A 13,769-nucleotide genomic window follows, 5' to 3' on the forward strand; every position below is an offset into this window, starting at 1 on the left:
GGCTTAGGTATTCCTGATACAGTTAAACCTAGATATAGCGAAGTCGGTAAAATCGGCAATTTGCTTCGTTATATTGAAATTTTGTTCTATTGAAATTCGGCCTTTTATGCAAATAAGTACAGCCGCCGATGGATTTTTCTTACACGGAAAGGGACGATAGAATTTTCCAAATTATTGGACAATAAAAAAAAAAAAATTTGAACGAGAAAACAATTCATTTTGATAAATTTGGGAGTCCGCCACGAATGATACGGTTTCATGCCACGTATGTTGACGGTATCTTCTCGGCGGTACGAATTAAGCGAAACCAGTCACGCTTTCGCATGCACTCTGCCCCCACGGCTGATAGTGTCGCCTGCACTGGGAGGCGCTATCAGGAAAAGCACCGGCAGCGGTGAGCGAATGCTTCGTCTGCCTCTCGCTCCAACGGTTCACTGAAACTCGAGATTACGTAACATCCAATATTAAATATGCGATAAGACAGCTCACATGGTGCCAAGCCGTCTTGACACGCTCACTCTTTGCACACGTGGAAAATTACCTCTAAAGCAGGGTGCGCTGCTGCTTATGCGCTCAGTCGTGCTTACAGCCATGCGCGCCGACTTACCCCTCTCCCCCCCCACAACCCCTTGCGCACGCTTGAGCTTGCTCCCCTCCCCCTTTTTTACCTTTGCTCGCACCGGAAGGCCGCACTCGTGAGGCCACCATCTATCTTGTTACACCCTCGCACTCTTTCACTCGCACCTGAAGCACACCGTGCATGGGGTGCGATAGGATCGTATCGCACTTGTACTTTATGCGCAACATGATGTGGCTTCGGCAGTCTCTCTTGTTGTGTCGCGCCCGATTTGAGAGGTGGGTTTGCAGGCTTGCAATTCAATCATTTGACCATCTGCTCCTGCAGAAGTTTCTGTTTATTGTCTCGGCATTCCTTTGAGGTGGCAGTAAAATTTCGTTATATTGAAATCGTATACAAACACGCTTTGTTATATTGAGGTTCTAAATACATGGTGTTCTATAGACAGGAGGTTACGAAAAGTTAAATACTTTGTTATATCGAGGTTTAACTGTATCATATTCTTTTTAGAAAAGGCAAAACAAATGCAAGTTTAAGAAAAGATCAGAACTTCGCATTTTTTAAAGTTTTTCATGGCAGTTTAGGGATTGTAATGCCGTAAACATCTTAATTGTTTGTTGTCTTGGTTCAGTCAAGTATTTGACAGTACTATAATTAGAACATCTTTCTTTGGTCTTGTGAAAGTCATCTCTTTTGGGTCATTTGAATTCTTATGTGGGCGGAGTGCAAAAACTTGAAAGATAGAACCGTCAACTTTGAGTTTTGGATGTCACTTAAGGAGAACCCCAAGTGACAAGACTCAGTCCTGGGCCTTTTCACTGTGGTGTAAAACATAGCCACAGTGTTGTCAAACATAGCCACAGTGTTGTTTCAGGGTGTTGAGCGCAATCAATCAATCAATCAATCATATTTAAGATTCATTAAAGCAGAAAAAAACCATTCTCTTTCGTTCCTTTGTTCAGGTGGGTGCTAATGCAGGTGTGGTTGGCATGACCAAGGAGCACCTGGGCCTGGCCCTAGCGCTGAGTGTTCCCGTGTTCGTCGTGGTCACTAAGATGGACATGTGCCCAGCCAACGTTCTGCAAGACACCATGCGCCTGCTCGTGCGAATTCTTAAGTCGCCGGGCTGCCGCAAGATCCCCGTCGTGGTCCACTCGGCCGACGATGTGGTCGTCTGCGCCACCAATTTTGTCTCTGAAAGGTGTGCATGGGGCAAGGAACTGGGGTCGAGCCGAGCCAATAGCCATCGTCGGCCCCTTCACACTGGAGCCTTCACAGCAGCTGATATAAAGGAGTGCTGACTCTCCCACGCTTGTAACGCATTAAAAGATGACACTTAGCCAACAACACCTATAGTACACTTAAATTTCATATACGGACCTGGAGCCATTGACATTATCACGTGATAATGTTACGTCATTAAACCGAGAAAAATTTATTGGTTACACTTCTTTAATGTTGTAAAAACACTTCCGCACTTGTCACGCATGCAAAAATGACACTTAGCCAATAAAGCTTATACAAGGTTTTTCTTTTCTTTCTTTTTCAAGGTCCGATCAGTCGCAAAATTAAAACCACAGTGAAAATCCGATGACACTATGCGCAGATATTTTGCGCGGTGGCCCTACTATGCCCATCGATCGCATGACATCACAGTTGTCAATGCTGAGCATGCAGTAAGCACGTAAACATGCCTCAACAGAGTCTGCCGCTAAGTGTGAAGTGCGTGTTATTCGATTCTGCACGCTGAGGGGTGCAGTGCAGCTGAAATCCATCAACGAATGAATAATGTGTACGGCACAACTTTCGTGAGTGACCGCACATTTCGACAATGGTGTAGGAACTTTAAAGCAGGACGGACAGGCGTTCACGATGCATGCAGCCAGGGAAGGAAGGACAGTTGTCAACAAATGATCTTGTTCAGCAAGCGGATCAGGCGATCCAAGAAAATAGTCGGTTCACAATTTCTGTGTTGAGTGATTCGTTTCCAGAAATTTCACGGTCAGCTTCTATACCATCACGAGTGAGAGACTCCGATACCGCAAACACTGTGCAAGGTGGGTTCTTAAGATGCTAACCGACCATCACAAAACGCAGCGAATGGGTGCAGCCTTAATGTTTCTCCAGCACTGCTATGATGAAGGAGAAGATTTTTGAAGACATGAGTCTGTTTCGAAACTGAAGAAACAAAAGAGCAATCCAAAGAGTGGATGCATTCTGATTCTGTGAAAGCAAAGAGGTTCAAGTGATCCTTCTGCATCAGAAAGTGTATGGCTGCTGTGTTCTGGGACAGCAATGGTGTTCTCTTGGTGGAATTCATGGAACATGGCGTGGCCATCACTGCAATCTCGTACAGCGTGACTCTTGAATGTCATCGAAAGGCGATTCAGAACAAGCGCAGAGGAATGTTGTCATCAGGCACTGTCCTTTTTCATGACAATGCGCGTCCATAGAGTGTAGCTGCAGCAAAGAAGCTCTTGCAGCGTTTTCAATGGGAAGTGTTTGATCGCCCACCATACAGCCTAGAAATAACTCCCTCTGATTACCATCTCTTTGCTCACATGAACCGCTGGCTAGAAGGACAGGAGTTTGAATCGGAAATTGAGCTGCAGACCAGTGTACAAAATTGGCTAAAAGCACAGCTATCTGCCTTCTGTGATGAGGGTATAGGAAAGTTGGTACCACGCTACAACAGGTGTCTCAGTCAGAGTGGCGACTGTGTAGTGAAGCAGCTGGAAAATGTATCGAAATGTTCCCAAGTAGAACAGTTTTTATTATCAATGTGGTTCTCATTTTGCGACTGATCGGACTTTGAAAAAATATAGCCCCTGGAGTATACTTAAATTTGAGATAAAGACCGGGCGCCATTGAAATTATCACATGATAACATGATGTCATGATGTTGAGAAATATTTGCTGGTGTCATGTACCAATATAGATGTGATGACATTGCTCATAAAAAAAATGACAACAGTGTTATATGCATCTTTTTCTGCCTGTGCTTGTATGAGGCAGTCGCAGAGGTTGCAGAAACAAACCGAGCTTGTAAATCATGATGTCATGGCTACCACCTTGGTGCTAAAACTGAAACTAGTTCATAAAAATAAGTATTACAGTATACTTTTGGGGACCCTTGAGGCTTACGAGTATTTCTTTCTTGGGTTGACAGGGTTTCGACTGTCATCTAATGCAAAAGAATGACAAGTTGAAAATGTCATGTCGGGTTAAAGGTCACTTCTTAGTGTCCGTGTCAAAAAAAAAAGAAAGAAAATCCCAAACAACAGCTTTAGGAAATGCTGCACCCTAGAGGAACGTCTTATCTCAAAGGATTTTCTTGTTGGCCAGGACATTTGTGTGCTGTCAAGTTCAACTTTACCAGCCTTTTTGCATGCATCATTATATATATATGTGGCTCTTACATTTCTTTTTTGTTGCATGTTGGGAGGTCGGCACAGATTGTTGCTTTGTTGCCACTTATTCACATGCAGTACTTGCACCTGCTTTTTCTCTGGACCTTTAACCTTAGCACATCAATTATATTTGTAGCTGAGTAGAGTGTTTTAGCATAAGCTGCTGTACTGTTGAACCCTGCCATACCATAGTTTTTTAGGGAGTTCAGGCGCGCACTAGGTGCTACGTCAAGCGGACGTACTCGAGAAGACTCATAAATGTACATTTGCTGCACACTGATATCAGCAAGAAACATTTTTAGGTTTACTTCATCATATTCTGTAATTCATTACATCCATGTTCGAGGCTTCACTGTATTGTACTGCAAAGTGCACTGGCAAGATGCCAGGCAGGCGGACAGGTGTGGCAGCTAGCTCGTTCTGCTTAGCCATTGCTCATTGGCAGGTGGGATCGTGGGTGAGGCTGTGCTAAAACACTTAATTGACTGATAAAATGAAGGCTCAATACGATTACTTCAGAGTTGTAGTGCACAGCTGTCGGCTCGCGGCGCTTTTTAACTGTGGTTCCTCGTTGCGGCGTGCAGGCTGTGCCCCATATTCCAAGTTTCCAACGTGACGGGTGAGAACCTGCTGCTGCTCAAGATGTTCCTGAATCTGCTTTCCACACGCATGCCCAACCTGGACTCGGAGCCAGCAGAGTTCCAAGTGGACGACACCTACTCGGTCCCCGTGAGTGTGCCTTTTGCGCAACCGACAATCCTGTCAGCTCGGACAACTCGTCTTACTTAGTCAAGTTGGGTGAATTAATTAAATTTAAAATGTCACATTTGTGATTATTAACCCTTTGACGATCATCGCTGTTCATGTGCGGTGATGACAGAACATTTTAAAAAATGCACCTTGCCAGAATGAGGCGCCCCCTAGCATCACTCTGGAGGTGCTTCAACCTTCCGCGACTTCTATAATCATTCCTCCATTATAAAAAGTGCTTAATGTGCTACGAGCTCTTCGCTTTCACTAAAACTGATTTTTCACTTTGCTCCCCGGTGGTTCCTACCGCGGCACTTTAGGAGTATTCTCACTTCGCTGAGTTCACTGGGGGGTGTATTCTGTAGGGGTTCACCTAGTGGACTGTCCATTTCGGCCGCTGCCGATTTGATGCAGCTGTATGAACGAGGAAGAAACGAGCGGCTTTATCCAATCAGCAGTGGCCGAAATGGACAGTCCACTAGGTGGATTCTTACAGAATACCGCCCCTGTTGTCTGCCCATAGTTCTGCATGCGCATTTTATGATTGGCATTTTCGCAAGTGTTTTTTCGAGTCAAGGACGTCGGCAGAAGTGATTTCTGTCTCGTTTCTTGTCATTCAAACTGTTATTGTGAGCTGCTCTCCTGCATGTCTCTCTCGTAGGTGTGCGGTCACTTTGTTTACAAGCCCTCGAAGTGACCCTGAAAGCGTTAACGAGCAGTGAAAAATGCTTTTGGTCAGTTCCTGTAGTACAGCTCGTTTTCTGGACTAGGCTTTTTATTGATTGATTGATCATTGATTTATCATCTTAACCTTCTGATTGATTAATTACTTAACTGCTATCTTAGAGTTCAAACGCTACCTATGCACACTACACTTTACTAAGAGAACAGGAAAGAGGGTCCAGTGAATACTTTCACTGCAAGTGGACGCAGGATAACTTTAGTGTAAGTTTTATATGTGAGATATGCCCACTCAAGCAAAGCGTCATTGACGTGATATCAAAGGCAAATGTTCGTTCAGATCACATAGTTTGCTTTTCCTTTAGCATGGTATCGGGTGTACATTTTGTAAAAATACTCTGAAAGGGGCGAATGCGGTGTGAATGGGTGGTTTGGCATTGCGTAAGGTGTACATTTTGTCAGACTACACTCTTAAAAAAAGATTGCGCCCTTTGGGGCTAATCTTGTCCCACAACAATAACCGTCATCTGCCTTGTGTTCTATTCTTTTCTTTAAAGGGATCCTGAAAAGATTTTGACGATTTTGTGCAAATGTGCTTTGTCGCTAGGGTAGGTCCTTCTGATCATTAATTGATGCATCTAAGTGCTCTGTGTAAAGCGTGTAATTTGTTATAAGGTTTTAAAAATGTACGTAGCTACCAATCGCAGCATGTCGCTCGGCTGAGTTGTCAGCCGCCTCTGACCAGGTGACGCGAGGTGACCATATGACGCCAGTAGTGTGAGCTATTCGAGTGGCTGCCCAGGGTGTGTCATCGATAATTTTTCCAATTTTATGGCAAACAAATGTGGTTCATAATAGTTGGAATGTTAGTTCATTTGTTTCTCTAAAAAAGAAAGTAACATAAAGAGAATGCTGTCAGTACACTCAAGACTTCCGGCACACAGCAAGGGTCATCTGCTTCTGTTACAACATGCTCTGTGTTGACAGGAGCTTCATGGTCAGTGTTGGTCTCAATCTTGCTTTTTGTTAGCACCATGGTTCGACCTTGTTATGTTGAGGGCTGCACGCAAAGTGACTGGCAGTATGTCAAGCTGCGACATCGTGTCCCTCTGCTAGTCAGTAGATAAGCAGAGTGGCTGCAGCGCATCAGACTGTCGGTCTCCGATTGGCACCAGGATTTGCGCATTTGCGGCCGTAAATTTATGCCGGAGGATTACCGGTAGTCGGGTAAATACAAGCGCAAGTGAACTGCGCTTGGGCATTTCATGGGATGAATGGTTGCGCAAACTTGAACGGTCTGAACAGTGCAGCCACTCGGTCGCACAGAGCGCAACCAAGTGCAGAACTAATATAGCAGTAACGAAGTGTATTCTGCTTTGCTGCTGGTGTAATCTTCTGGCAGGAGCGTAATCGTGAACACATTGTTTTTCTAAATGTTTAAAATGTTTTACGCCAGGGTAGAGCAATATTAGCTCTTTGTTTGTCAGGTTAAGCTCTGCGCCACCAGGTGGCTGGGCCGCGCAGACCTATCAGGCCGCTCAAGTACATCTATGCTAAAGCTCCTTCATCAGAGCAATAGTAGCACGGAGGGGCTTTAGTTTACGCCTCCACCCATCCGTTAAAACGCCCAGCTCGCCTGTGGTCGCTGAAATAGTGGACATGCTCGGCGCTGTGACACAATGCTCGCAACGCAAGCTGCTTCGATAGCTCTCGCTTGGGATCGACTGCCAGGTGGCTCACGGAGAGGTTGGAGAGGCTTCGCACGCCTGCTCCGAGACAACCGGAAGTAGACGACACGACGTGCCATCGTGACAGCGAGTTAGTGAAGGCAGAGCTTAGCCCTGATTACTCGGCGAATGAATTGAGAAGATGCATGACTGTGAAGGAGGGTAACTTGTAATCGTCCATAGCTTCCTCAATATGAAAGGCTTCACAAAAATTGTGGTGCAAACAATTTACTGTAGCTATACTCTACACGTCTACAAAATTTGTATGAACCGTTTCAGGGACCCTATTAAACTGCACTCCCGGTACCTCCAGGCCATGAACGACATGCACGTCAACAGCGTGACATAGCATTCTTGACAGGAAAGTGGTGAGCGCCGAGTTTTCGGGAACGGAAACGCTAGCAACGCAGCTGACGATAAGATAAGAGATAAGCCTCAAAGGGTGCACTTCTTTTTAAGAGGCGTACTCTGAAAGGAATGAATTGGGTGTAAATGGGTGCTTTGGCATTGTGCAAGGTGCACATTTTGTTCGAGTTCTTAAAGGAATGAATTGGATGTCAATAGGTGCTTTGGCATTGTGCAAGGTGAAATTTTCACAAGAGTACTCTGAAAGAAGCTAATGGGGTATGATGGGCGCTTTGGCTTTGCATGCAGGGTGTGGGCACAGTGGTGTCGGGCACCACGCTCAAGGGCGTCATTCGGCTGAATGAGGTGCTCCTGCTCGGACCGGACCCACTGGGCCACTTTCAGCCTGTTGCGGTCAAGTCCATACATCGGAAGCGGATGCCCGTCAAGGAGGTGCACAGTGGTCAGACAGCCTCCTTTGCACTGAAGAAGGTGAGAACAACCTTATTGTTTTGTTTTGTTTTGGCTGACAAGGAACGGAAATTCTTTGTAAGCTTACTTATGATGGTTCCATGACGTCTTCAAATAGGGCGGGTGATATAAAAAATGCACTGTACGAAGAGTGCCGAAACAATGCACTGCAGGAGCTTGCTTGCTTCCTTTATTATTTTGCCAGCCCTTGGTTGTTTATGTGCTGTAATGACCCAAGTTAAGCCTAGGCCATTCTACTGCCACTCCCACAGTGACACACTCTAGAGGATCAGCCCTCCCACATGTCTCCAACTACCTCTGCTTTGCACCAGCCGAGCCTGTCCTATGCCTGCAAATTTCCTGTGCTCATTACGTCTTCTAACACTAGGCCTCTTTGACCATTGGAGTTCTGGCATCTGGATGGCAACTAGTTATTTCCCACTATGATAGGAAAACGACATCTGGTAACATAGGCTGACATCCCAAGACAACCCGAAGCTGCTTGAAGGTCGCAAAATTGAGTGTCGGGACAGCTGGCCGTGGGATCAAAGAAAACTCTGATAACGTAAACACACTACTGCTGTGGCAGTGGCTGGCATGCTTGGCTTAGTCGGCACATTTTTGCGTTACCCGCTTGGAACTATTTAGTTACGTTTGCCAAAGAGCTGAAGCGATATCCTCTAGTGATTGCATTTGGGAATACTATCACAAGATTTCGCACGACTCGGCACAGGACGTGTGCTGGGCCAAGCTCACTCTTTGCACAGTGCAACAAATCACTTCTGGCGCATCTGGTGCCAGGACACGAAACCTCACGAAAGTGATCGTACCCCCAAAAGTGATGGCTCGAGGATACCTGCTTGCAGTGACGATGTCGCCCACCAGTGTTGACGAGTTCACGTTCTGTCACCGTTTGGCAATTGTCAAGACACTGAAAAGCAGGACATTGGGTACGCAAATAGATTTTCGTGCCGTCCTGCTTGGGCTTTTACTTCGAAAAGTTATTTTGGCTGATGCTGCCTCTCTTCCGGCGTAGTGCTGAAGGAGTTGGGGCTGCAGCTGGTACGTGGAAGTGCACGCAGTCTGTGACCAAGCAAAAAACTACACAAAAAACAGTATCGATCATAATAGCAGCAATCGAATTTATGTGCAGTTATATAGACTGGCTGGCCATTACTCAACCAATGCGTTTCATTAACATCAACAGCCTAGTTAGAACTTATCAGTTTCGATGCCACCCAAGACGTATGATGAAGCACGCTGGTTAGCTGCGACTGCGACCAGGTTTGCTAACTGCAGAAAAAGGAGATATCACCGCATATGCACGAGAGATGTAAAAAAGATAGATATCACCAGAGAAAGGTAAACCCAAGAAGCACCGCAACTTGTTGGAATGAGCATCTACAACCTGCGCACTACATGATGCAGAAGCGTTTTAGATAATGCGCATGAATGCACCAGATGCTGTTCATGGAAACAACCTTCAGAAGGTGCAAAAATTAAACTTCAAGTGTCTGCCACTTCTGTATCCCGCCATCCAAAAAAATGAGAAGATAATGCCAGATGTAATGAAAACCATAGGTCACCATAGCTGGTTGGCTGAGCGATGCAAAAGTCCTCAAGCACTGGCGTTGCGATTTGCCAAGTGCCTGCAAAGGCAGTAGTGAGCGCTCATTGCCTTTTTTTGTCGTGTGATAGCCAGAGAATTTCCTGAGAGCTGCCAGACCAAAATAGTCCTGGCTAGTTCTGGCAGCCCGCAGGTAGCCAGAAGTGGAAAATCAAAGAAGCCCACTCTGGCACCCTCAAATGCACTGCTCCTTCCCTGGCACTCATTCTGTTAGTCAAATAGACAGTCACTTATATTGTTCTGTGCAATACCTTTCCAGCCTAAGCGGAGGAAGTAGGGAGCTTGAAATTGAGGGCTACTACTATTACTTGAGAGGCTTTGTATCCATAAACTTCGACGCAGATTGATAATTCAGCACAATGCGTTGGTGGGCTAGTTGGTGTGAATCCATGAATACTTTGTTTAGCGCAAAACAACAGACACAAGAAAGACGACCGGACAAGGCGCTACTCTCAGCTCACATCATTTTATTGCAAGAGTGCGCTCTTGTGCCCGGATGTTGGTGGCTCCACCGCATGGTACTCACTGCACATGTTCCTCTAGTTTCAGCTGTCTATAAAGGAGTGATGCAATAAAATGATGTCAGTTGAGAGTAGCGCCTTGTCCTGGTCGTCTTTCTTGTGTCTGTTGTTTTGTGGTAAACAAAGTATTCGCAGATTGATAAGTTTGTGATGCCGCCGATCACACAAGAAGCGACGAACAAGGTGCTTTGACCTCGAGCTAACTACCTTGCTGAATTTTGACACCCGTTAACTATTCAGTCTTCTTAATAGTATCGGTGAAATGTTGTTCAGTTTGCCCCAATGTTGCGAGACAGTAAAGAGTCCTAACTGACAAGTGCATTCACTATGTGCCCCCTTGCAGCAAGTGAAGCGCTCGGACATCCGCAAGGGCATGGTGCTGGTGTCGCCCAAGCTGGAGCCCAAGTCATGCTGGGAGTTCGAGGGCGAGATCCTGGTGCTGCACCACCCGACCACCATCAGCCCTCGCTACCAGGCCATGGGTGGGGAGTGCTTCTTTTTGTGCCCATCACAGTGCGGAAGCACATGAGTGATGACTTAGCAAATGTCAGTTGGCTGAAAAAGAATGACTGTAGGCCTACCCTGTTAAGAGAGGGTAGGCCCAACTGTTAGACATGGAGATTGGGCATACCTCCATGTCAAACAGTGACATGGGATCATACAGATTTTTTGTTGGGATACCACTTTGGTGGGGTTCATTGGGTTCGTCGATAGGGTGGGGATATATTTAGGGAAGAGGAGGAGTTGTCCAGAGCCATGGGGTCTGCTCAACGCATATAGGTTTCTTGCCACCTACTACATCAGTGCTTGTTGGCTTTTGTGTTCCTAGTGCTGCACGTGATGTAACAGGCTAAGTTCTGAAGTTCCTACAGCCACATTCTAATGGAGGTGGGAAATAAAAACGTAAAGTGTGCTGCACATCAAAGAACCTTAGATGGTAAAAAATGAAGCGGAAGCCCTTGGCTGTGGTGTCCCTCAGAGCCTTAATACTGTCTTGGCCTGTCAAAGCGAGTACAGTAGAACGTCGTTGATACGTTCCCGTTACGTACATTTTTCCGGCGCCAATGTTTGCAATCGAGAACACAAAAAAAGACCCAACAGAGTTACGCTCATTTTTTACCTGTGAATACATTCCCAGAAAATAAGATTTTTCTGCACCAACGTTCAGTACATTGCCATACTGCGATCGTATGATACTTTTTCCGGCCGCTAGATCCCATGTAAACAACAAAATGTGCGAGGCGCATGCTGTGGAGAACAGTCTATAGCTGCCCGGCCATGGCAGCTTCACTGTAATACTCACCCACTCTTCTCATGTGAAAACGTCGGTGAGCACACAGTTTTTCAATTCGGTGCCAGCAAATCATCTCCGGGGTCGTCGCACGTGGCATTCACAGCTAGCACTGCCAATCCTATTGCGATAAGCATCTTCATCTATCTGTTTCACAGCGCGTGGTACTGTCGGAAGCATAACGCACACTATTAATAGGCGATGACTGAAATGCGCCTCTGTTCCCTGCTGCAGACTGCTATCGTATAAGTTTTCCGGCCGCTAAATCCCTTGTGAAGAAGAAGAGGCGTGAAGCGCATGCAATCGACAACAGCATATAGCTGCCTGTCTCACGTGAAAAAAACTGTGTGCACAGTTTCTTATTCCGGCTCATCGCACACCGCATTCACAGCTATCGCCGCCAAACCTATTGCGATAAGCATCTTAACCTATCTGTTTTACAGCGCATGATGTGTAGTGCCATTGCTAGCGTACTACATGCTTTTAGTAGGCGATAATCCAAACGTGCCGATGACATGCGTCGACGACTCGTGCCGCAACGACCCGCATGACGCTTCGCATTGCGTAGATGTCAACAATAATTGAGTCTGTCAATTTTTTTTTATTTACTTCGGATTGTATGTTTTCCCGGTTCGTACATTTATTTCTCACATTTTTTTTTTTTTTCCAAAATGCATGAACAAGGTTCTACTGTATTGTCCTGGCTTGTCAAAGCAAGTAGTCAGTCAGCCAGTGAAGTTATTGTTTCTTTAGTAGCTATGGCATTTCGCCCCTGAGCGTGAACTCGCATGTTTGACTGCAGGCAATCATAGCAGCACTTCAGCTCCATCGCAGTGCAAGAATACCCAGCTATACTGACAGAGGAACCTTGATACAATGAACAAATGAACTATGGTATAAATGAATATGGTATAAATGAATAATATAAATAAATGAATATGGTAAAAATGAATATGGTATAACTACCATATTTGTCAACCGCCGATTTCCTTTCAGTTCATTGCGGCAGCATCCGGCAGACGGCCTCCATCCTGACCATGTCAACCGACTGCCTGCGCACGGGTGACAAGGCGCTGGTGCGATTCCGCTTCATCAAAAACCCCGAGTACCTGCGTCCGGGCATGCGCCTGGTGTTCCGCGAGGGACGCACCAAGGCCGTGGGGAACGTGCTGCGCCTCTTCCCACCTGTGCCCGGTGGCGGGCACTACCATGGGGTCGCCAAGGTGGTCAGCAAACCACAGCAGCAGGCCAGGAACAACAGCACACCGTCCACCTCTGAGAACAACGGCGACGTCTTGCCAGTTGAATACCAAACAGCGGGTGCGTACTTTGGCAAAGGTGTTCGGGACCATTGTTTAGCACACTTAAACCTCATTATAATGAAGTTGAAGAGGGAGCTGAAATTACTTCGTTATAAGTGTTACTTTGTTATGTCTGTTATTGCCCTTTACTGCAATACAGTAAAACCTCATTAAACTGCACCTGCTTAAACAGTAGTTTCATTTTAACAGTAGTAAAGTCAAATCCCCGACTCAGCAGCCATTGAACATAATGCGTTTTGTATCCACATAAACCGTACCAGCTCTTTGCATATGTATCAATTAACATGTAGTGTTTCCACTTTTCGTCGCGCAGTCACGGCGGTGCGTCGTCCCCATAGAGTTTCTCGCTACAGTACAATATTGGTGATACGAATCTCAAGGGGAGGCGAAAATATTAGTATTATTAGAAAAATATTAGAAAATTTTCAATTCCAAGCGTGAGTGCGATGTCCGCAGCCTTCTCACGCAGAACTTTTCCATCAGTGTTGACGCCGGCCGTGGTGACCTCTGTACACCATGTTAGGAGAACTTCTAACTTTACATGGTGAGCAGTCATCGCTTTCTTGGAATTTTTGCCTAAGTTCTGCGCATTCTGCATAATTTGGTCGCGCTGACTGACGATCGTAGACAGCATAGAAAGTGGCAGGCCTAATTCTTTGGCCATGTGAATGCGCCTTTTCTTGGGCTCTTTGTCCACCTTCTTTAAAATATCCAATTTGTCCTTTAAGTACAGCGCTGTCCACTTTCACGACATCGTACTGATTGCAGTACCTTTCGTGCTGACATGATCAATGCTCGTAATACGACACACGTAAACAACACGCTGCACTTCCATAGCCGTCGCGCACGAGGGAACAAAGAAGCGGGAGCTGCTGCTAGTGTGACGATCTGCGCGCTGGCTGTAGCGGAAAGACCGGCGTAGCGGGCACGCAGGGCCGCGAGAAACGTGGAAACGACAAATCGCGCCCTACCGGTTGGGTTGGCTGGTTCGCAGGGTGAATGGACCAATAAGCAGCGGCACTAGCCTCGGGCAACAACAAAGTAAAA

The 13,769-nt window shown here is 46.1% G+C and overlaps 1 protein-coding gene across 1 annotated transcript in view; it reads left to right on the forward strand.

The window, feature by feature from the left end:
• GTPBP1 (GTP-binding protein 1) overlaps window positions 1-13,769 on the forward strand; it is a 36,280-nt gene that overhangs the window by 13,415 nt on the left and 9,096 nt on the right. Inside the window, exons 7-11 of the mRNA XM_075701248.1 lie at window positions 1,540-1,778; window positions 4,572-4,716; window positions 7,800-7,982; window positions 10,453-10,591; window positions 12,397-12,720. Of these exons, the coding sequence (XP_075557363.1) occupies window positions 1,540-1,778; window positions 4,572-4,716; window positions 7,800-7,982; window positions 10,453-10,591; window positions 12,397-12,720 (1,030 nt within the window). The remainder of the gene's footprint in view (window positions 1-1,539; window positions 1,779-4,571; window positions 4,717-7,799; window positions 7,983-10,452; window positions 10,592-12,396; window positions 12,721-13,769) is intronic.

Source organism: Dermacentor variabilis, chromosome 8 (assembly GCF_050947875.1).
Source record: "Dermacentor variabilis isolate Ectoservices chromosome 8, ASM5094787v1, whole genome shotgun sequence".
Lineage (NCBI taxonomy): Eukaryota > Metazoa > Arthropoda > Arachnida > Ixodida > Ixodidae > Dermacentor > Dermacentor variabilis.